At 47.8% G+C, this 23,664-nt stretch overlaps 1 protein-coding gene across 1 annotated transcript in view; it reads right to left on the bottom strand.

Moving 5' to 3' along the window:
- Nucleotides 1-23,664, bottom strand: part of TRIO (trio Rho guanine nucleotide exchange factor) — a 357,580-nt gene that overhangs the window by 131,420 nt on the left and 202,496 nt on the right. Inside the window, exons 12-15 of the mRNA XM_086676230.1 lie at nt 9,147-9,316; nt 8,073-8,247; nt 3,358-3,553; nt 2,408-2,574 (exon numbers count right to left, since the gene is read on the bottom strand). Coding sequence (XP_086532356.1) covers nt 2,408-2,574; nt 3,358-3,553; nt 8,073-8,247; nt 9,147-9,316 — 708 coding nt within the window. The remainder of the gene's footprint in view (nt 1-2,407; nt 2,575-3,357; nt 3,554-8,072; nt 8,248-9,146; nt 9,317-23,664) is intronic.

Raw genomic sequence — 23,664 nt, 5'->3', positions numbered from 1 at the left:
ACGGCCACAAATAATTCTCTGATAATCAAGGGAAGTATTTTTCATTCCTTTTATCCTTATTAACATTCAAAATCAGCAAACTGCTTGGTAAGGAAACTACGTTACTTCACCAACGTATTTTCTTTTTTTTTTTTCTTTTTTTAATTTTTTTTTTTCAACGTTTATTTATTTTTGGGATAGAGAGAGACAGAGCATGAACGGGGGAGGGGCAGAGAGAGAGGGAGACACAGAATCGGAAACAGGCTCCAGGCTCTGAGCCATCAGCCCAGAGCCTGACGCGGGGCTCGAACTCACAGACTGCGAGATCGTGACCTGGCTGAAGTCGGGCGCTTAACCGACTGCGCCACCCAGGCGCCCCACCAACGTATTTTCTAATTTAACGTCAGCATTAAATGGCCCACTAACCAGAGAATGAATTCAGAGGTGCTGTAACGCCCAGGGTCAAAGCACAGGATACCCAGCTGTGGAGGGTCATTCTGGTAGTTATTTGTGGCAAAGACCACTTACTGCCCACCCTACAGCTGGCTTTCCTCATCTCCTTTACTCAGAAAACTTAGACTTTGGGGGGTGGGGGGGCCTTAGACTAAAACTGCTTCCCAGCCCCTACATGCAGCTTCGTCGAGGCTAGGAACATTCTGTAGCACCTCCCACTACTGACATCACTGAAGCAGCCTCGGGGCAGCCGTGTGAACACATTTCTTTTCAGATACAAGTACTGCTTCTTCCCTGTTACGCTCTGCCCTTCCTGCTGCCTGGGAAGGGGACAGGGGAGCTGGGGCTACAAGAGCCATGTGGCAACCCATCGCCAGCATGTCTGCCTAACCTACCACGCGGCTGCTAAATGAACACCAGCCATCGACCACATCCTGCCCTGTTATGTAGAGAATATTTATAGGCAAATGCAATTCCTAGTGGATAGTCTAGTCCTTTATTTCTTACACACACGGTTTTGTTTTTAGTAAGAGGGACACTTTATTAACTGGTCTTTATTGTTTTTTAAGTTTTGGGGGGCCCGGAGGGGCCTGGGGGGCTCAGTCGGCTCCATATCCGACTCCTGATTTTGGCTCAGGTCATGATCTCACGGTTTGTGAGTTTGAGCCCTGTGCCCGGCTCTGTGCTGACACTGCAGAGCCTGCTTGGGATTCTCTGTCCCCCTCCCTCTCTGCCCCTTCCCCACTTGCATTAGCTCCCTCTCTCTCAAAATCAATAAAGAAACTTAAAAAAAATAAAGTTTTATGTAACTAATCTGCACCCAACATGGGGCTCAAACTCATGACCCCGAGATCAAAAGTCACATGCTCTTCTGACTGAGCCAGCCAGGCACCCCTATGAACTGGTCTTTAAAAGGCAGGTCACGATACTTTATCTCATCACATGGGGCACCAACAGGTGCTCTTTTAGTTTTCCACTTTTTTTTTTTTTTCAACGTTTATTTATTTTGGGGACAGAGAGAGACAGAGCATGAACGGGGCAGGGGCAGAGAGAGAGGGAGACACAGAATCGGAAACAGGCTCCAGGCTCTGAGCCATCAGCCCAGAGCCCGACGCAGGGCTCGAACTCACGGAGCGCGAGATCATGACCTGGCTGAAGTCGGACGCTTAACCGACTGCGCCACCCAGGCGCCCCTAGTTTTCCACTTTGACAGCACATCTGCTTCAATGTGAGTGCCACCCACATACACACCGCAAACTGCTAACACTCCAGAGGCACCTGATCCCCTCCGTTCGACCTAATACATGCTTTTCTGAGCCTCCATCAGAATCTCGGAAGGCCACACCTTCCTTGCCAGGAAGGTGGTATCATGAGGGGTTTCTCTGCTCGTGAGATAAAATGTCATGTACATGCTGAATGGAGGTACGTATAGAATCCTAATGGCTATGAGCCGAAAACAATCTTTCAAATACTCCATTTTTATTTTGCCATGCTATCTGAGACATGGCAGTGCGGCATACTGGTAACAGAAGAAGTCTCCAGCCCTGCATAAGCTGTGATACCAGCCTATTTGGCAGAAAAATCATATCGTTATTTAGCCTGAGAAGCTATGTGCTCAGAGTTTCAAGCAAGAGATTACCAGTAACAAAACAAGCCAAATGGATGTTACTTTCGAGTGCTACGTCTGCTGGGCTGGAAGCCTTCTCCACTACAGAGTCAACACACAGCTGTCCAGGCGCTGGCTCAACACTTACTCATGAGCTAGGGCTGCCCTGGGGGAGTGTGTCACATCATGTGTGAGAACCACGCTTGCACACGAGCTAGGGCTGTACTGGGGGTGGGTATGTTACATCATGTGTCAGAACAGCTGTGTCCGGAACAGGGACAGTCTCCCCAATTTCCGGGTGGTCACACACCGAGTGCCCATGCACGGGGGCCCGCTGTGGTCCGGCTCGGCGCGCAGCCCTCTGTTTACCTGCTTCACCTCGGCCTGCAGGTGGCGAAGCTGCACACACTGTTCCAGGTGCTTCCGATGCTGCTCAGCCGCAACATCCAGCTCCTGCTGCTTCTCGTGAAGGAACTCCAGCAAGTCCTGGACCCGGGTGGCCATGTCTACGTCTCTGTCGCAAAGCAGCTCCACGCCTGTGGACATGAAGGGAGAGCCGAGAGTTCGGTGGGCACATCGACCCATCCTTCAGCCGTGTGATGGACGCCGTGCTTTCGAATAATCTGCTGGTCGGGCCAAGTTCAAGGAAGGCGTGACCAACACAGGAGTGTTTGTTTCTGTGTGCCTCCAAGCACGCGAGGGGGTCTCAAACAACGCATCTGCTGTGTTCCAAAGCAAAATACAACGCACGGCTAATCAAACCAAACCCATTTCGGGTCAATCTTTCCACAGTGGTTAAGTGGTGACATGTGCCTCACTCTTATAAGCGAGCGAACTTTGGCTTGCTTTTGTTGTGTATCACTGCACACCCAGTTTACTCTTTAGGAAGCATCTGATTTGTGTAAAATGAGTGATGTAGTATGCAGGTTGTTGCTAAGTTTCAAACACTACACATTTCTGTCTACATTTTTGAGCCTATAGTGACATCTGCTGGTAAAATATAAACTAAGAAAAAAATAAAGAATGTGAAAAATTTGTTGGAGATTCACATTTCATTCATGGACAATTAGCGTTCATGCTACCTGAAATGACAAGCCAAGAGTATTAAGGGCTAAGTACATTAATCATAATGTCACAGGTGATCACATGTGAACACAAAACAGCCAAAACGTTCCTTTCGAAGAGCAGGTACCTAGAACATCTACGTCACAGGGGCTGACCATGCTTTGCAGCCATCGCACATCACACATCACACACACACACACACACACACACGATAAAAACCCCACAAGTGACACAGACCGAAATGCACTCCTTACCAGAGGCCTGCACTTCATTGACATACTGCAGAAGGTCCTGCCCTTGGTGGATGACATCGAAGGTTAAGTTATTCATGGTCAGAGCTTTGTCTGCGTGGTGCTGCAGGCGCTGTTCCGCTATTGTGAGATCTTCTGTGTCAAAGTCGTTCATTTGCTGAGAAAGCTCATCATTCCAAGACTCAAGGTCTGAGATGATCTGACAGAGGAGAGCGTCTCCTTAGGACCGAGACTTACAAAATAACGAACATGTGCTGCGACCCCTCACTGCGCCAAGTAAGGAAGAAAGGAATGTGACCGGGTCCCGGGGACATGGAAGCCAGCTGTCGGGGCTTCCATGGGCCACAGATGGGACAGTTAGACACAAAAACCTACCACAACTGAACAAAGTTTATCAAACATACAAAAACACATTAACCCCTAATGGTACTTTTTAAAAAAAGAAGAGTTAAAAAGCCTAAAATTAAATGAAAAACTTTTTTCCCCTTCATGTTTGTTTATTTATGTATTTATGTATTTATTTATTGAGAGAGAGATATCACGAGCAGGACGGGCAGAAAGTATCCCAAGCAGGCTCTGTGCTGTCAGTGCAGAGACCAACGTGGGGGCTGAACTCATGAACCGTGAGATCATGACCTGAGCCAAAACCAAGAGTCAGAAGCTTAACCGACTGAGCCACCCAGGCACCCCACATGAAAAACTCTTCTGATTAGAGGTTGACAGGAGACCAATCTTCATCCTAAAATTGGTAATTAAAAAATTATTTAAGCCTATAACAATGAAGAAAGGTTATCCTTTATAGATAAATCTAGTTATTAAATGCAGAAATAATAAAATTAGAAAGTTTGTTCTAATTATTTTTTTAATTCTAGTGAAATAGCTGTTCAGACAATGATCATTGTGCAGTTAACGGTAATGGAAAGAAAGAGGGGACCCAGCAGGAGGGTCAGGCTGCCCCATCCTCATCCCGCAGACCAACCTCTGCGCCCCACAGAAGTGGGGCCAGACAGGACCAACCTCTGACAGGAGAAGCTGTGGGTCCTGTGGAGCATCTGGCACAGAAACAGACCTGGAATCTCAATCAGGTCTTTTTTTTTTTTTAAATTTTTTTTTCAACGTTTTTATTTATTTTTGGGACAGAGAGAGACAGAGCATGAACGGGGAGGGGCAGAGAGAGAGGCAGACACAGAATCGGAAACAGGCTCCAGGCTCTGAGCCATCAGCCCAGAGCCTGACGCGGGGCTCGAACTCACGGACCACGAGATCGTGACCTGGCTGAAGTCGGACGCTTAACCGACTGCGCCACCCAGGCGCCCCATCAATCAGGTCTTTACATCTAAACTCCAAGTTTATAAGGAGCACCAGGGAAAAAGAACTAGTTAAACAGAAGAAATCACTAAGCGAATGCAGAACGTGGGACCTGGTTTCTTCAGCTGACGCAGTTATTTCCACAAGTCACGGCAGGAGGAAAAGAAGGCTAGCTGAAGAGATGATTCTGGACAGAAAGGCTAAGTATCCTATGTGGGCACAGTGCCCACATGCCCAGTAGGGGCCACCCGTAGAGGGTCCAAGAGAAGCAGGGTCCTAGAGAGCAAGGACTCTGGTGGGGGAGGGGGGTGCGACTCTGGTTATATAAGAAAAGGTCTTACTTTGGAGAGATACTTAAGAGTCTTTAGGAGTGAAATAAGCAGACAAAGCTTTTCTCTCAACTACTACAGCACAACAATAACAAAAGAAGGGGGATTTGCAGCAGGGAACACACAATCCTGCTACATTTGGGAGATAGGCACATGGGCATTCACTGTACGATCCTTGCAACTTTGGTGCAGGTTTGAAAACTTTTGTAATACACTTTAAAAAATTAAGATGAGAAGTTACAGAATCCAGAAAGGAAGAAAAAAACTTCTTGTGAAAGAATACTGTATTATACACTTCAGTGGAATAACATTCCCCATGGGTCCCGATTTACTTTATCTAGAAGAGCAGTAACCACATGAGTTTGAAAATCTGAGAAATGTGAGAGAGTTGACACAGAATCCAGCGAGGAGATAAAAGGTAATAAAAACTGAAGGCTTCCCCAAATGCCTATGGCACAAATCTTCCAGGTTTACTCTTTCATTAGAGAGGTCTGCATACAGTATACGCATTTACATTAATTTATAAAATTGATAAATTTAAATAATGTTAAATTACACATAAGCCAAAAAGCCACTGAGGGGAAGTATTTTTAACAAGGAAGGAGATGACCATACCTTTAATCTTTACCTCTAAGGGGAATCTTCTTTCTTAACGTTTGTTTTTTGACACTGAGGGAGGAGAGACTTGGGTGTGGTGGTGAGGTACAGACTTAGCGCTAACGTCTCATGGAGACAGCGATAGGGCTCAGACACCACTCGAGCAGCGGACAGTAAATAAAGATGGATGTGCTAGAACCAGCGGGATTTGAAAACGCTCACCAAGCTTCAAGAAACCCCGGCGATGGCCATGATCAAAAGATCATCAGGAGAAATCCTGCCCAAGGCTTACAGTCACAGTTTGTCAATCACACATGTGAAGACAAGAAATTGGTGGCAGAAACAAAGCTCAAGAAAGTGGAAATGACTTTTGAATACCAATTCTGGAGAAACAACTTGTGTTACTTCTCTTCCTAATGGTACATATAACTGTGTTCCATAAACAAACTGTCACAGGACGCTGTAGGAATGACTCCGTTGTTTCCAGAGCAATCGAGCAGGTTTTCCCTGGAAATAGGAAGAGGCTGAAACAGGAACATTCTCAGCGCAGAAAACCTAGATCCGGGGCGCCTGGGGGGCTCAGTCGGACGAGCATCCAACTTCAGCTCAGGTATGATCTCAACGGTTCGTGGGTTTGAGCCCTGCATCGGGCTCTGTGCTGTCAGTGTGGAGCCCACTTTGGATACTCTGCCCCCTCCCCCCCTCGCGCTCGCTCTCAAAAATAAACAAACATTTAAAAAACAATTGGCCAAGGAATAGATAAGTTTCTACCATAAAGATAACTCCTCACATGTGCAGTCAGATGGAGCATTTTCCCAGATAAGGGAGGAAATCCCAGCTGAAGTCCTAACTGCTCAGGTTTTCATGTTTTAGGATTACTCCAGAGAAAAGAGGCTCTTAGGCTGTGACATTTTAAAAAGCTTTTAAACTACACTGTAGCTGGCCTGTGACTGCACTGTGGGTTTAATTTCCTTAGCTCAGGAAAGCACTTACCCCTGGCCTGGCCCACCGGCTTTATTAAGGCCACTTGGAACTTTGTAGCTTTGGTGTGGAGAAAATGTAGGTTTCTGGTTTCTGAACTACATATTAAAACACTAGTTTGTTGATAATGGAAATACAATTAAATTTTTTCCCTTTAAAGTAGCAATAATACAGATGAAGCCAAGAGATTTTTTTTTTTTTTTTGAAATATCAACATGTCTTGAAGAGAAACTTCAAATAATGCCTGTTTCCAAACTGAAACTATTCAACAAGCAGCTAAGTTTACAAAAGCAATTCATCTGAAGTAGAGATCAGAGAGGAAAACAGCCATGCTGGGTCTTCTGTTCATACCGCCAGCAACCTGGAAGCTGGACTGCAGGCCCAGGCCGTGGGCAGGTCCTTAAAGAGCTGAGGACAGCGTGCCTTTTCCCTACCTGGCTTCATGTGTCTCTAAACATCAAGACCGAGAGCAGATTTTACCAGACAATGTGCATAGGGTTTAATTCCTCTCTTGTCATGAACCAGAGATGATGATAAGAACAGCCGAGAAGGCCTTTCTTTAATGAAAACACTGAGGGAAGTTTAGACAAGTGGCCAACCAAGGCCCCCCCCCGAGAGGCCTCGCACAGGGCCTGGCCTGGTCCTTGTACCACACGCAGAGCTGGGCCTACAGACAGGCCCGAGAGACGCAGGCAAAGCCCACTTCAGCAGAGCGTCCTCCCCTCAGCCGAGGTAAGTGAAGCAGTCTACGCGAGGCCCCACCGTCCCTCTGCCCCAGTGGATTTAGGGTCTGGGTCTGCATGCCCTCGAGGCCCTTGCGCGGGCAGGGCATGCCCTCCAGACTGCCTGGGCAACGTGCTCCACCAGCCGCGTGAAGCTGACAGGCACCGGGAGACTGGCCTCATCTGCGCCAAGTGAGTTTTGGTTCCTTCACTCATGTTTCACAGACAGATTCGGCATCATCCAATTATACTTACTTGGGCTTGCAGTTCATCAGGTTCAAAACTCAGATCTTACCTGGCACATTAAGAAACGGCCTTTTGTTGAAGTAAAAGGAAAGAAACTCACAGATAAGGGGCAATTTGTAGGCAAGGATGAAAGATCATCTGAGCACACTCCTTGGAAAAGACTGGATTTCCTGCTCTCTGCAAATGCTATCACCACTGACGAGCCTTATTCTCACTCCTGGTGGAGGCAGGCGGGGGCAGGGGGCAGGGGGCAGGGAGGGACAGAAAGAACAGGGGAGAGTGGCGGCCTCAAGTGTGTGCCTCAGACAAGGGGAGGGCTGCGTGGGACCCGGCCCCGGGCCCAACAGGCCAGGACACAGCCAGACGGGCTCGGCTGCACTCACACAGGCTGTGCTCCGTCCTGCTGTACGGTGCGGCTTCCAGCACAGCCCCCTCGGCTCGCAGGGCAAGACGCAAGCCTTCCTTCCTCTGTCCTGCCCCGAATGCAGGGAGAGAAGATGCCGGAACTGGCGGGGGACGAGGAGGGGGCACTCACATCGATGGCATCCCTCTCGAACACGCGCAGCTGCAGGAAGAGCTCCAGCTTGATCTTGCGCTCCTGGAAGAGCTCCTCCATCTGGGCCTGGGCCTCGTCCAGCTGCTGCAGCACTGTCTCGATGTGGCTGATGGAGCTGTTGTGGGGGGTCTTGTTGCTGGAAATGGCAGAGTCCCTGCGGAAGGGAGAGGGGACGGGGCGGCATGAGAAAGTCTCCCATCGTCAGACACCGGATCCGGCCGCGCAGACTTCAGGGGGAGGAAGGCCGGCAGGAAGCAACAACACTGGGCTTCCTCCTGCAAGCCAGCCGCCAGGTCTGTGGCCACACCGAAGACTGTCCCCCGCACCGCCCACCGTCCCCCTGCAAAGCAGCCTAGTAGCTCCAGAAAGTGACTTTCGAAGCGCTTCACTGTAGCCACTCTTCTCCTTAGGTAGAGAGAACAGAATCCACGATCCCTGCTTGCTAAAACGGTGGAGTCCCATCAGGAACAAGGGGTTAAACTCTAATGCAATCGATCAGGACTTTATTGAGTCCCTTTCCCCCGACTCGCGGCAAAGTGAGCATCGCGTGAAGTTAGCAGTAATGGTTTGAGAAGCTGTCCTCGAAGGATCCAATAAAGGAAGTCTGCTTCCAGCCCCCGCAGAGCAGGGAGGAAAGCGACACCTGGGGCCTGGTCTCCCCCAGCCTCTGCTCCCGCGACAGGGACACCCACCATCCTCTGGGGACACAGGTCACTCAGGGTCTGAAGGACACAGTTCTGGGAGGTTTAAATCAGCCCGGCTTGTAAGGAAGTTCCAATAGTTACTAGGTAGCTGTTAACAGGACATATTAATAAAAGCCGAGTTCTGGGAAAGTTTATTAGTCAATGCCGTGATGAGAAAAATCATTGAGTTAAAAAAAAAAAAAACAACCAGTCAGAGAGGAAAAAAAACAAAAAAGAGAAAGAAAGGGAGGTTACTGTCCTCTGTATGCAGACCTGTTATTTGCTCCCCACCTAGCAGGACAGGGAATTACAGCTCATTGTTCCCTGGCCGGCTCCAGGGGATGCGGGCAGGAGGAGGGGACCGGCCCACCTCAGCTGCTGTATGAGGTCCTCCCCTTCCTTGATCACGTTCACCGTCACTTGCAGGGTCGTCTGCTGCTGCTGGCCAAAGCGCTTGATGAGGTCCTGCACGGCCTCCACCGACTCGGCATACACGTCATCCAGAAGCTCCTTCTGCAGCTCCTCCAGCCACGTCCACAGCTGCGGAAGGACAGGGCGCAGTGAGCCCCCCTCCCCGAGTGACCCCGCTGGGAGGCAAGCGAGGCGGCCGGCTCCCAGGGACGGGAAGGGGGCAGGGGCATGGCCCGAACGGCCCCGGCCCCCCCCCAAAAATCAGCGGGCCACCACCGCCTGGTGAAAACACACAGGCACAGAGCCGGAGGGGACTGTCACAAAAGCGAAGAGAGGAAAGGGAAGGGAAGTCAGTCTTTCCGATCCTTCCTGGGCTCAGTCCGAGAGTCAGAGGAATAGGAGAGACACCCCCTCCACCAACCAAAACATGTGCTAAGCATAACGCATTCTTCCACACATCCTCTGATTCTTGTTTAGCAGATGGATAGTTTTATTTTATTTTTAGCAAGGGCACTACTACAATCCATTATTAATAATTAAACCACTGCTCAGATGTGGCTGCTCTGCGTCGCTCAGAGAAGAAGGAAGCCTATGATGTGGTGGAATAAAGTCATCACCACGCCTGGCAGGAGATTCGGATGAGGCGCGGTGCTCGGTAACCTCGCCCATCCCGGGCCACGGCCAAGCCGGCCGCGACGCGGTCCTTCAGTGAAAGGAGTGTGCACAACGGGAACACTTCAACACCTCCATTCCACAACCATCACAACTGCGCCTGGGGACGTGGATGGGTGAAGACAACTTGGAACAACGGTGGCAAGAAGCCCGTTAGGCCTGGTGGGAGCAGAGCATGTCTCCCATCTCTGGGAAGCCCACCACCGCCTCCTCGGATTCTCCGGAGCGCCAGTCAGTAAACTGAAAAGGATGTTTAATTAGGCCAAGCAGGCCCTGGGGGCTGGGAAGCGGTTTGTGTGAGGAGAAAACGCTTCCTGCTTCCTCGGGGATGTAAGAACTGCCCCTCCCCCCCCCACCCCCTTATCTTCCAAGCATCCGTCACAGACATCACCTCTTCCCCTGACATTGACCAGCCGTGCTGGCCTTTGTGGCTAACACGTAGCAAAACCGTGCTTGCCAAAATAAATGCTGGACTTGGTCTTTTGTTTCAGAGCTTCTCTTTTTTGAAAACTGCCCTATGAGGAGGTGTAACTGACATACAATAAACTGCACAAATTTCCAGGATACAATTTCTTAAGTTTTTAACATATGGACACACCCACGGAGAGACCCCTGTTGTCCACAGCGAACAGCTCCATCACCCCAAGTCCTCCTGTGCCCTCTAACCCTCTGTCTCGCTCTGCCCTCCTGCCCCAGGCAATCACCCATCTGCTTTCTGTCACTACAGATTAGCTTGCATTTTCTTGAAAAAGTGTGTAAGTATGGACTGACTCTATTTTGGGTCTGGCTTTCCTTTGACAAAATTATTTTGACATTCATCCATACAGTTGTACGTATCAACAGTCCACACCTTCCACCGTGGACGTGTACTCCAGCCTGGGTGCGGGGCACAGTTCAGCCACTCAGCTCTTGATGGCACTGGAGCTGTTTCCACTTTTTGGCCACTACACAACTCTTAGGAACGTCTGTGCACAGTCTCTGTGCACCTATGTTTTCCTTTTTTTGAATGATATATATGTGTAGAGTGGCTGGATGCTATGACAGGTGTAGGTTTAAATTTTTAACAAACTGCCAAACTGTGTTTCCCCAGGCTGCACCCTGTCATGTTCCTGCCAGCGCTCTATGAAAGTTCCAGTTCCTCCACTGCCTCACCAATTTCTGATAAGATCAGCCTTTTTCATTTTAGTCATTTCAGATGAGTGCCATCTCATTATGGTTTTAATTAGCAATTCCCCACTTACTAATGATGGCAAGACGAGCTAACTTTCTAAGGATTCTTTTGTTGTTAAATGTAGCTTTAGTTAGAAACAAAGTATCCAGATGCTTCTGTCAGATCAGTATTTTAAATATGGCAGGTCAGTTAAAAAACATGGGAAGTAAAGGCCAATGACTTTATTTGTCAGTCACACTACCTGGGATCCTAAGATTTAATTTTACTAAAAACATTAAATAAAGCATCTGTTACTTTATTTCTCAGTATCTACCCAGGTTGGTTTTTCTTTTTTTGTATGTCAGTTATCAAATTTCATACGATTCCAGAATTTTAATTTAAAGGAGTTTTAGAGCTGAGCTGGTTCAACTCTTGGCTCTTGCAGGTTAAGGAAAAGAAGCCCCCGTGACGAACCCACCCTCAGGACACGGGCAAAAGCAACCGCTGGTGCTAAGCTTGCCCTGGAAAAGAGACCTCCAGATCCAGTCCCACGCGCATTGACACGGTACTTCAGCACCAAAAATACCACTCAGTGGTTCACCAAATACGGACCAACGTTCTGCACCATCTGTAAAGGGCCCATAATCACGAACACACTCTTTTGGGTGTTGTTGCTCCTGTTTGCTCTCGTCTAAATCCTAAACCCTCATGAACACGGTTGGTGCATTTATAAACGGAAGGGTGACGGCATGATGGCCACGAGGAATCTCCCAATTTGCTCCTAAGAAAAACCTTCCATGTTCTAGAGGTCACATTGCACAGCAGCAGCATTATGGATTGAAGAGATACTCTAACAAAGCATTGGCTCTGTGACCTAAGACATCACGGAATCTCTCCGAAACCCAGATCACTAAATAGGGATCCTCAGACCAAGACCGGCCTCAAGGAGCCACTCGGAGGGCAAGAAGACAGGCGGCGTAGGAGAGCGCTAGGTGATCAGCGGGGCTCTGTACAATGTAATCACCTGAGGTATAACGAGCCACTCAAATGAAGTGAAGGGCCAGGATTCGGTAAACGAAACCAGGGATGTGCCACTTAGGCTGCACTGAGCAAAAACCAAAATTTCACCAAAACATGTTAGCACGTCAAAATATTTAACCAAAAACATACAGAATATGTTATCTAAAAGGTAGGCTTTTCTAGCTGAAACGATTTCAGCAGCTTCCTGGTAACCTGCCTCCTACTTGGTCCCCAAACCCTCTCAGCCACAGGTGGCCCTGCAGCCCTCCCACCTTCTGATCCCCGTCTGCCGATAAACACTATGAAAAGGTGGGCCTGTTCAACTACATTTATTCCACTGCAGAGGACAACTGATAAACAAACAAAACCCAATTCTTCAGTCCCTTTCTCTCACAATCTCAACTGTCACCTTCCACCTTAATACACATGCTGCCCAGGAGCTGCCCCTACCTCGTCACTGTGTGAGAGAACCAGGAAAAGGGGCGTCACCTGGAGTGCGCCTGTCTGTGAGCCAGCCCCAGGTGATGGGAGGCAGGTGAATGGGTGAAAACTGGAGACACATACGGAATGCAGAGAGAGGCATGCGTATCACACGCCGAGTCCTCAGAAACCGTGCTCGTGCACTGGAGTGCAGCTTCACTTCCATACACTGTGAAGAGGAGACGGGAGATCAAAACCAATGCTCGGAACTGGCCTGGGGCACGGGGCGTAAGTGTGTTTCTACGTAACTCCACGGCAACAGCCTAAGAGATGATTAAAACAAAACACTTCTAAGGTAATATGGAAGCACAATTAAGAGTGTGGCTTCTGAAGCTAGATCGCTTGACACACTATCCTGCCTTAACATTTCCTAGGCTGTGGCCTCGGGCAAGTTACTTACCCAGGACCACGGCTCTGATTTCTCATCTGTAACACGGGCCTAAGTGCCCAGCTCAGACAGCTGCCGGCAAGATTAAATGAGTGGACACGTGCAGAGTGAAGAAATAAGTAAATGTGAGCCACTATTACTAGTTCTGTTCTTGTAAAAATACAAAAAAAGTGGCTAGTACTTGGGGTGCCTGGGGTGCCTGGGTAGCTCAGTGGGTTGATTGTCCAACTTTTGATTTTGGCTCAGGTCCTGGTCCCAGGGTTGTGGGATCAGGACCCATGTCAGGCTCTGTGCTGAATGTGGAGCCTGCCTGAGAATCTCTCCCCCCCCGCCCCTCCCCTGTGCGTGTTCTATCTCTCTCTAGAATAAAAATAAGTAGATAAGATGAGATGAGGTAAATGGGGGTGGGGGGGCCTGGGTGGCTCAGTCGGTTGAGCATCCAGCTCTCAGTTTCGGCTCAGGTCGCGATCTCGTGGCTTCGTGGGTTTGAGCTCCACATCAGGCTCTGTGTTGGCCGTGTGGAGCCCGCTTGGGATTCTCTCCTCTCTCTCTCTCTCTGTCTGCCCCTCCCCTCCTAAAATAAGTAAATAAACTTTAGAAGGTAAATAAATAAAAGTCTTCCTTTGCTAGATAGTTTTCCGAATGTATCCAGGTTCCTATCTACTGTTCAAAATATGTCACTTAGTCTGGTAGACTTAACACCATCCTGCATTTACATCTTTTTACACCTAAAAATAGTACGAGGAAAAGGGGCTGGAATTAGTCCACCAGAGTCCATAGAAACCACTTCCCCTTGGTTCCAGGGGAAGCAGCATGAGGATTTGTGGGTCAAGCCTTTTCCTTCCCTCCTAAGTTTATTTCCTGCACATCCTGGACACTTGAACATGCATCCACAGTGGACTGGGCTCACCCTGCCTGGCCAGCTGTGGAACCAGCCAAGGGCCACCCCAAAGAGGAAACCACAGAAATGGATCCTGGGATGAGGCAGTTGAAAGGGGAACAATAAATGAGGTAGAAGGAGGAAGGTTCTATTTAAATCCATAATGTCAAAATGCTCACAAATCCTTTGCCACTTTAGAATTTTTTTTCCTGGTACTACAGAAAATATTCTCATTCAATTTGGAGAAAAAAAGGATTCTCAGATAAAAGTCATTTCTGCTGTCAGTTGGTGATGAACTGATGCATATCATAATGCAGTAAAATTAAGGTAAAGTCTATTTTTAAGCTGTTAAATTAGTACATACGATGCCTAAAATAACCTCTGAATAAAAGAATGAGAAAAGTCTCTAGGATGCCTGTGAAATTTTACCGTACGTTTCTAGGCATGAAAAAAACTGCACTTCGGTGCATGCTGTCATTTACCATAAAGAGATCAACCTCTGCCCACAGCAAGAGGCGCTGCATTCTACCCAGGCACTCAGCGGCATGGACCCCACGTGGAAAGCTGTGGCCCACAGCCTGAGGTGGGCAACACCGCCCCCTAGAGGCCACCCGAGTGGTGGCCACCAGCATTCCAAGGACGGGAACTTGAACCCAGCCCACAACTTGGCTGCGGCCGTGTACAGACCTGGTTCCTGGACCAGGATCCATCCACAGAGAAGGCTGGGCTAGGGAGACATGTGAGGTTCTAGGGGCAGGACCCCCGCAATAAAGATGTGACAGCCCGGGTCCCAGGTCCAGTGGCAGCTGGCTGGGTGTGGCCCAGGTGCACCCCCACTGCAGCCCCCTCCCCTTCAGCTCTGTGCTGGGCAGAGCCTAAAGGAGGAGCTGCAGCCCTGCTGGGAAAATCCCCTTCCTCGCTAATTAAGACAGGAGACCTCGCAGGCTCCCAGAGGGACTTGTTGGTGTGACATGTCCCGGGAAAGGCTGACCTTCCAGCCGATTCGGCAGGTGGTAGGATCGGAGGCCCGAGATTTGGGGACTCCTTCAGCTGCAACCTCTCTCAGATGCAAAGTCTGAACACAGCCTACAAGCCCGCTCCATCTGGAGGTGGGGCACAACTCACCAGATGTGGCCCTCTGTCTGAGCGTGGCCTTGGGAAAATACTTGGAACCCTCTACTCCAGGATTTCTTTATGAAATGGGATCTTCCCTAACTGGCAAAGTCAGTTTGAGAATCAAATGAAGTGGCTACAGACATGTGAACGTGCTCAGTTACTTCAAGCACTTTATAAACAGAAGCTACCACCACTCTTATCTGTTTCCCTACTCTTGTTTACCACGGGGACAACCATCTGGATACCAAGGGGATGGGGAAGCTGTAAGGGAGTGTGGGAAGCACAAAAGCTGCACCCCCCCCGCCCCCAGCAGAAGCTGCAAATCAGGAGCAGAAGTAGGTAGTTTCAATGGCAACTTACAGACGGGATTTCAGGGGGCACCCACTGTGCACAGAAATCGTGATTCAGTTCTAGGTATAAGCATCAGGGGTCAAAGGGGAACCGCTCCAGCCACGTGCAGCGCATTCTCCAGCCTGAAATGGTGCACACGCCTGCTGCCCTGATTATGGAGGAGTAAGGGTTTGAGGAGTACCACGTTATTCTTGGGTGGGCGATAAAAGATGCCTTAATATGATGAGGTTTATGAAGGAAGCCCATCAGATTACTGGGGGAGGGGTGAGGGACAAATCAAAGTCTGTATCAAGAAATAATACCAACGCACGTATGTGTAAGAGAGGGGAAAGAAGGAGAAGCAAGCCGGAGCATGTGAGGTCAGCCCCCCGTGAAGAGGGGACGCCTTGTGGGTACCGCAGCACTGGACGTTGGAAGGTACGGATGGGCAATCAAGGACAAGGTGAGGGACAGGTGCTGTACCTGGGCAGAGGGCCCACACAGAGACCAAGGTCAGAGCGTGAACCTCAACCACCCAAATATTTACACAAAGTCTACTTCGTGAAAAACAGAGATTTTGAGATGAGGAATTTATTTTTTCTCTTTTCCCAACATTGCCAAAGCATAAAGCACTCTCCTGGAGGTTTCAAAGTGGGAAGAGCTCCTTCCTGCCCCTGCGTCATTTCGAGAGCAGCCACTGTCTCCCTGAAACAGCCTGTAGTTAGTCACAGTGTAATTCATCCTTGGCTCTGCAAATCTCCGGAGACGGCGAGCATTCGTGCAGTCTGCCGTCCCTTGTCCCAAGGGTAACACTTCATTCCCTGGACTCTACCCGCAGGGCAGGAACAGGAACTCCTTCCACACCAGCTCACTCCCCTCTGGACACTCTCCCCTTGCAAAGTTGGGGCTGGGGAGCAAAGGAAACATCACGTGCGATCCAACCAGCAGTGCAGAGCAAGATGACTGACCCCCAGTTGTGATTTTTCTCCCGTGCTTTTGCTCATGACAGCCACAGGCATTACTTCGGGGCATGGCACTTGTGCACCATGTTCATGAACATGTGTAAGGTTGTTGTTTTCACATGTGCTGTGGCCACACGTGACCCTTACTTCATAACCTGAGTGTTTCTGATTCAAAAGACTCCTATTAAAACCCATGAATGAAATGTCCATGTTGGATTTTGACCTACTACTGCTGACATGTTTTGGGATCCTCTGTATCTGACAGACCCTGACCTAGACTTTGATAATAAGCGTGCTTTCCATGCCAATACTTCCACTCACAGATTTTCTGCATGGGGACAGAGACACTCAAGGGAGACATCGTCCTGCAGCCCCACCGAGGTCATCTACTAACAGGCCCTGCAATGATGGTCTCACTTGCAAGGCTTCCCAGGTAGCCAAGGTGATTTCTGCTGCAGCACCAAGTCTGTCCCTGTTTGGTGGCAATTTTCACATTTTCAACATAAACAACTCCCAAAACAACAAAGGAGGGTTTTCAGGGTGTCTGAATTCCGAAGAGCATTCCTTCCAGATGTCACACTGGGACATAAAAGTTCTGAATACATTAGTAGGGTCAGTTCAAAGACACGACAATGGCACGGAAGGCTCCCCTACAGGAGGTGATGCCAGGGATGAAACCCACCCATCTGTCAGCCTCAGGTCCCACTGAGGTGACGGGTCTACCACCTCCCTTGGCCACCGCCATCAGCAAGTCTGATCCAACCGTGGGTCTGGACTGGAAATTACTTCCTTACTCACAAACCGCGTATGATGAGTAATACCTCACTATCAGAGCAGCTTGGGAGGATAAGGACAGTGCTGGTCTTGTGATAAGTGACTCCCTCAGTTGACGCTTTTTCCCAGCCATTCAGCAGTCTGATTCCAGTGACTGTACTAACAGATTGCCCACACTTTCCTGTTTCGTCTACAAATTAGATGTTAAATGCCTGGTTTAATGCTCAGTAATTCCACTGCATGCCCTTCATCAAACCAGAAACCGAGTACAGAGTGAAATACAGTTAACACGCTATAACCCATTCATTCACTTCTTTCTCTACTGGCAGTTTATCAACTGCCTTTTCTAGAACTCTGCCTAGGACTGACCGACCTCACCCATGTGCTGTGTGAACTCTGCTTTCTGCATTGCCAGCCCCCTGGCATGTCCCCCCTTTCTCACCCCTCCTTAAAGATCAACAGACCCAACCATCAGGTTCTCTCACTACCCAAGGGTCTAACTGTCTTGGAATAGAGACTTGAACTCCCTTGGAAGAAATAAATCCTTTCTTATAAAATCTTCACTCATTTTGATCTTTCGCTTCTTCTAAGGCAGTCCAAACAGCAGTCTCCTTGAGGAGAACAAAAAAGCAAAGTGAAAGTTGATGAAACCTGTTTTCTGCTCATATCCATGGGCTTCGCTGGTGCAGGCACAAAGCCCAACCCTTCCTTGATCTCAGGGCTCTCAATTTTGGGCTTCAAAGAAAGGAAAACAAACAACAAAACCAAAGAAGCCTTTTCTTATCTAGAGCTTTCCAGCTTTCCTGACAAAACCCTCACACGTTGCTGCCGATCAAGCTTCCCACCACTTACTCAATAAAAACAATAACCAGTAACAAACAATACATACCAGAAATGCATATGGATGATGTACTTCTCTCAATTAACCAAAGACCTATCACATTTAGTTCATGAAGCTGAGTGCCAAAATAAAAAAAATCAAGAACATTAAATACGCTCTATTAAAAAGTCCAGCAAGTAAACCAGATCACATATACATCCATTTTAAGCTGGACATTTTAAGACCTATAATATTGGACTGGCTTGACATTCAGCTGAAGGGCCTCTCCTCTCTATTATATTAATTGAGGCCAATCTACAAACAGTGAATTAAAGCAGACATTTGCAACTCTCCATTGAGGGCTGACCCTTCAACAAGAAATTATAAAATTTGGAGTCTGTGCACAGTTACAAATTTTAAATCCCAGCTGTTGTAATACTGAGTTACAAATAAAGATAATGTAGTATGTTATTAATTCATTTAATAATCATTTACTGAGTGGCCACTCAGTAATTTTGTACACTAACATCTCATTTCCCTGCTGACATGAAAATTTTCTCTACCTGCAAATATCGGACTAGTATGAAGAAATAGAAAATTCATGAATTTAAACCACTTTTTAACTATCCTATAGAAAAAAAAATAATGCTTTACATAAAACTCTTCTGATAAAAGGGCCTCTTTTAGAGAAGAACATCGCTCTCTCCCCCTGGGCTAACACTAGTGTTTTATGCATACTTATTTGGTGGGAAAAAAATCCTTTATTTTGCAGCTTTGGCTGGTAACACAAGAATTTAGTGATTTGTGCAAAGTAACACATGCCAGTACGAATGAATGGACCCATGAGTAAAGACTCTTTACAAGAGCTGACCCTGTCCTGACAGACTGGGGCTAGAGACACAGCTTATATCCCAGAAAGGCTTCAACCTTTGATCTTAAACAAAAGGGCCAGAGCAAGGTGCTTACTCAGAGCAAGGGCACCAGAAGTAGATTAAACAGTTTTTGTTGAGCAAAGATGAGGGAGGAAGAGATCAGATTATAGCTAGGTATTTATACCTTTGGATCTCACATTTCCATCTGCCCCATCCTGTGTGTGTCCAATCAGTTACAGGTGGGGAGATGGGGAGAGGAGGGAAAAAGGAACATTTACTGGCAGCTGCTCCAAGACAGGCACTATGGTAAGTGTTGACAGAGTTTCACTCAGCTGTCCACACGCCTGAGAGACCCTCGTGTTCCCATCCTGTAGTAGGGGAAGCAGAGGCATTCAAGTCTGGCCCACGTCACTCAGGCAGTTAAAGGGACAGGTTCCACTTTGATATGCTTTGTTAATTAATTTAATAAAGGTTATATTTTTACAGAAAGAAAGCATCAATGACTAGATTCACAGACACACACACACACACACACACACACACACCCCTACGGCAAGACCATCTACTTTTTTAAACGCCAGACACTACAGAGCATAAGAAGACAAAGTGCTAAACCTGTTGGTAGCAACTAAATGCCCCAAACCAAATCTAACGTTGAGTCATGCAAGGACTGTTCTAGGCTCTTTGCTTCCTCTTGCTTTCTTTGGCTTGAGGCCGTTTAATTGCCCATTTGTATTTGCATCAGATTAGTTAAATCAAAGGAATCAAATATTCACGAGTACAAGGAGAGAGGTCAGCTAAGGTACCAAATACCGAACATGAATTACTGAGAGGTGATCAACTGAACATCCTAAGGTCTTAACCTTCCCCTCTGACAAATGTATCGAAGCCATCCTGGCCTTTTGAGAAGTCGCAAAGATCACTCACCATTGCTGAGGGGAGTGCAAATGAAACAGCCGTTCTGGAAAACAGTTCGGTGGTCTCTTTTAGAACAACAGGAGCTTAACCAGAGCACCCAGCAATCGCACTCTCGGCCATTTGGCCCACAGGAATAAAAGCTTCAGTCCATGTGAAAACCTGTGCATGACAGTCCAGTGTCTCTTTCTGAAATTGCCAAAACCTGAAGAGAACCCACTGTCCCTTAATGGGTAGGTGGCTAACAAACTAGGGCATATCTGTACCAGGAAACACTACTCAGGAAGGAAGAGGAAAGAACTACTGATGGATCTCAAGGGAATGACGCCAAGTAAGAAAGTTACACAGAGTATGATCCCCTTACACAACATTTTGAATCACAAATTATATACATGGAGAATAACAGATGAGTGGCTGCCAGGGGTTAGAGACGCAGTTGGGGTTGGGTATGAACAGGAGGTGTACCACCTGGGTGATGGGATGATTCTGTAAGTTCAAAGTGGTTACGTGAATCCGCACAGGATACAACAGCACAGAGCAACCACCCACAAGCACATGCACACGTGCCACACCGGAAGAGGCTTGTGGAGCATAGGAGAGTCACTTTCCTGCTTGCATAGTGCACGGGGGCTACCCAGGACGTGACACTGGGGGAGGCTGGGAGAAGGGGGTACAGACCTCCATGTCCATTTCTTTTTTGCCCAACTTCCTGTGAACCTGTAATTATTTCAGACTGAAAGTTAAAAAAGAAAGCTGGGAGTATGTTTAGAGGGATCACATAGATCTTTGGAGGTATATACGTGGGGTGGAAATAGTAATGGAAACAAGCAAATAAATCATTTTAGAGAACACAGATGCAGGAGTCATCAGCAAAAGCATGGCTGTGAAGGCCAAAACGAAAGGCTTGGAAGCTTGGGCTCAAACTAGAGAACTTAGCACGGGAGGTGTGAGAGATCTGGAGGATGCTGGAGCTCAAGAGGCCAGGCTCGCTCAGAGAGCTGACAGGTCCCTGCATGGAACAGAAACAGGCCCTCTCTGGAAAGTCAGGCCTAAGGAACGGGCTCTGCACTACAAACCACCGATGACAAGAATTCAGCAGAGGGCAGCTGGTCTACCCAGGGAGCAGCACGCACCGTCAATCAATTTTCCTGAATGAGGTTAACCACCAGATGCCCAATTCATTCTCCAGCTCCGCCAGGGAAAGGAGAGAAAGGAAATCTGGGCCCTTTAGGCAGGGCTGACTGAGAAAGCACTGGGTTCGTTTTCAACAATACTCCTGGAGCGAACTAGGTGAGGGCTGGAGGAGAGGCGGCCTGAGAACTCCATACCCCAAGGAGCTATGCAGCACCCGCTTCCTGGAAACCCTCCCAACCGGGGTGACCAGGGTGCAGAGTCCCCAAGGGCTCTGTCCCTGCTCCCCAGGGTGAGGGAGCACTAGCCAGAGCATAAAGAAAGAAGCCAGCTTACCCGCAGGCATAAAAATGAAGCCAGACGGGTATGCTGGGACAAAAAAAAAAAAAATCACCAGGTGGTCAGGAGGCCTTTATTTTTGACTTCTGAGTAAATCCTCTTTTCCCAGGCATTACCCCAAACAAAAACTTGCCCCAGTTCAGCATGCAAGTCTGCAGAAACAGAACCCAAAAGGCTTCTTTACTTAAACCCAGCAAGAATCACAGCCCGATTCAAATGGGAATGGTCTTCCCTGGGAAACCATGGCTGGGAAACCATGGCTTTCAGAAATCAAGTGAACAAAACCAACTCAAGGCCACTGAATCAAATCCAGAAATAAACTCCGGCCAAGAACTCAGTACCACCACCTGGTTGCCTCAAATAACCCACAAATATCAAAGGTAATTATCAATTAACTCAGGACCTAATTTCGAGAATGAAGGACGAATGGATGAAAATAACTATGCTTGTGCTATATTTGGAAATGGAAATATGTCCCTCTATCATTAAATCTCAGAATGGTGTCCTAGAAATAGACATTATTTATTCCACAAGCTGACAGAGGATATGCTAAGTCTGGAAGGCAGGCTCACTAGTGAGATATAAAGGTAAGGGATACATCGTTTTGGTCTTCAAGGAACTTCGCATCCACCGTGAAAAACCAACAAATGACCGACACACACACAATACACACAAAAGCAGACATAGGTCTCTCTGCTGGTCCTTCATCTTTGTCCTGGCACGTGACAGCTGGCCTGGGAGGCCCGTGGGGATGAGTGAACAAATGAATCAACAGTGGGAAAAAGCATCCAGGAGGACAGGAAGACAGGCAATACTGGGAGAGTTATAGTCAGAAGCGGTGTGAACAACGTGCCAAAGGAGAGCAGAGAGACTGAGAGGTGGAAGGCAAAGGCAGGAGGAGGAAACTTCATGTTAGGCTCGTCGGCATTCTCTTAAATACTACTTCAAAAACATTTTAAACAAGAAACCAGGGAGTATCAGTCATCACGCCTTCTGAAAGGAGGGGTAAAACATCTCATGACTTGCTTTCAGAGGAGGGAAAAAAAATGCAGGAAGGGTCCCAGGATGCTTCCAAATCTGGGATGAAACTCCATCAACCACTTTCTGCATCCCACCTCAAGGTAGAAGATATTTCCTCTCTTCTCTCTTCCCAGGAATGGGTATTCTGTATTGCATCCTCTGGGATTAAGAGAGCAAGGCGTCCTGAGGTCTCGCTCAGAACCTAAGCGCTCGGTCGGCCACAACGCACAACCCTTGAGTCTCTCCCAGGTGGGGTTCTTAAGAAGAATTCCCGATCCAGCACCTTTAAACTTAGTGGTTAATGATGCCACCTTCGATTACGTGCTCATCAGTGAGCCAGAAATGTGCCACAAGAGAGACAGGCCAACAGCTGTGCTCCACGTAAAGCGAGAGATCACCACCACCACGCGTCTGGAGTGAGAAGTCCACCTGCACACCAGGAGAGCCTCTGAAAGCTAGCTTCCAAAAAGCTTCATGTATTTGCCTAAATAAAAAAGACAACCCGCCTTTTCTATCTTCCTCTATGTAATTTTAAATTGCAGGGGTGCCTGGGTGGCTCAGTTGCTTGTGTGTCCAACTTCAGCTCAGGTCATGATCTCACAGTTCATGGGTTCAAGCCACGTGTCGGGCTCTGTGCTGACGGCTCAGAACCTGGAGCCTGCTTAGGATTCCGTGTTTCCCTCTCTCTCTGCCCCTCCCCTGTTCACACTCTGTCTCTCTCTCAAAAAGAAATAAACCCTAAAAGAAAAATTTGAATTGTATGATTTGCTTGAGAAAAATTAATTTAGACAGCATAAATCTTTTAGCAACCTTTCATTCCTCTGATATGTTAAACTGTTTAGTAACTTTATGCAAACATGTATTTAATTAGCATGACTTCCTTTACTTGGCCCTTCTGTCACTTTTAATCTCATTTTAAACTAATTAAATTTGTTCTAAACAAATCTGAATTTTCATTAAACGAATCTGAATTTTCATTAAATACCCAGTTTCACAACACAGTGACAGAAGAAATCATTCCTTCCCAAGAAAACCTACCAAGTACCCCTGTAGACGTTAAGGCCTAGATGCAGCACAGAGAAAGGAGACTGAGGAAAATTCTGGAGCTGGTCAGTAACAAATGAATCTACTATAAAAATGGCCGGGGCTAAAGACGAAGGCCAAGCACATCGCAGGGAAGAATCGAGCAGCGCTCCATGCCTGTGTGGCCAGCTTCACAGCATCTGAACTCCCGGCTGCCTGGGACCACTAGGCACTCCCCCAACTGGTCAGCCGGGGCACCCTTCCTCGGCCTCAGGTCACTTTAGGGCACACGTTTAAGAAGAACCCAGTCAGGGTACACACGCTAGTTTCTCTGCCACTGTGATAGTTTTCCATATAACAGGAATGAACGCACTGAAAATTCTCCAGTTGTAAAGGGAACCACTTAACCTTTAAAACAGATTTGAGGTCTCCTTGGTCTACCAACTTCATCAATTCTAGAAGTTCCTACGGTGTAAGTCAATGAAAACAAAATGTGTTTTCACTTTTAAATAAATTCCCAAGCCTGGTAACAAGACAGATTCTACTGTTTGCTAACTGGAATGTTTTTATTATAAGATTCTTTTT

This window comes from Puma concolor, chromosome A1, assembly GCF_028749965.1.
Source record: "Puma concolor isolate L17-30 chromosome A1, mPumCon1.1.hap2, whole genome shotgun sequence".
NCBI classification, from domain to species: Eukaryota; Metazoa; Chordata; class Mammalia; order Carnivora; family Felidae; genus Puma; species Puma concolor.
This window is presented reverse-complemented; position numbering and strand designations above follow the sequence as displayed.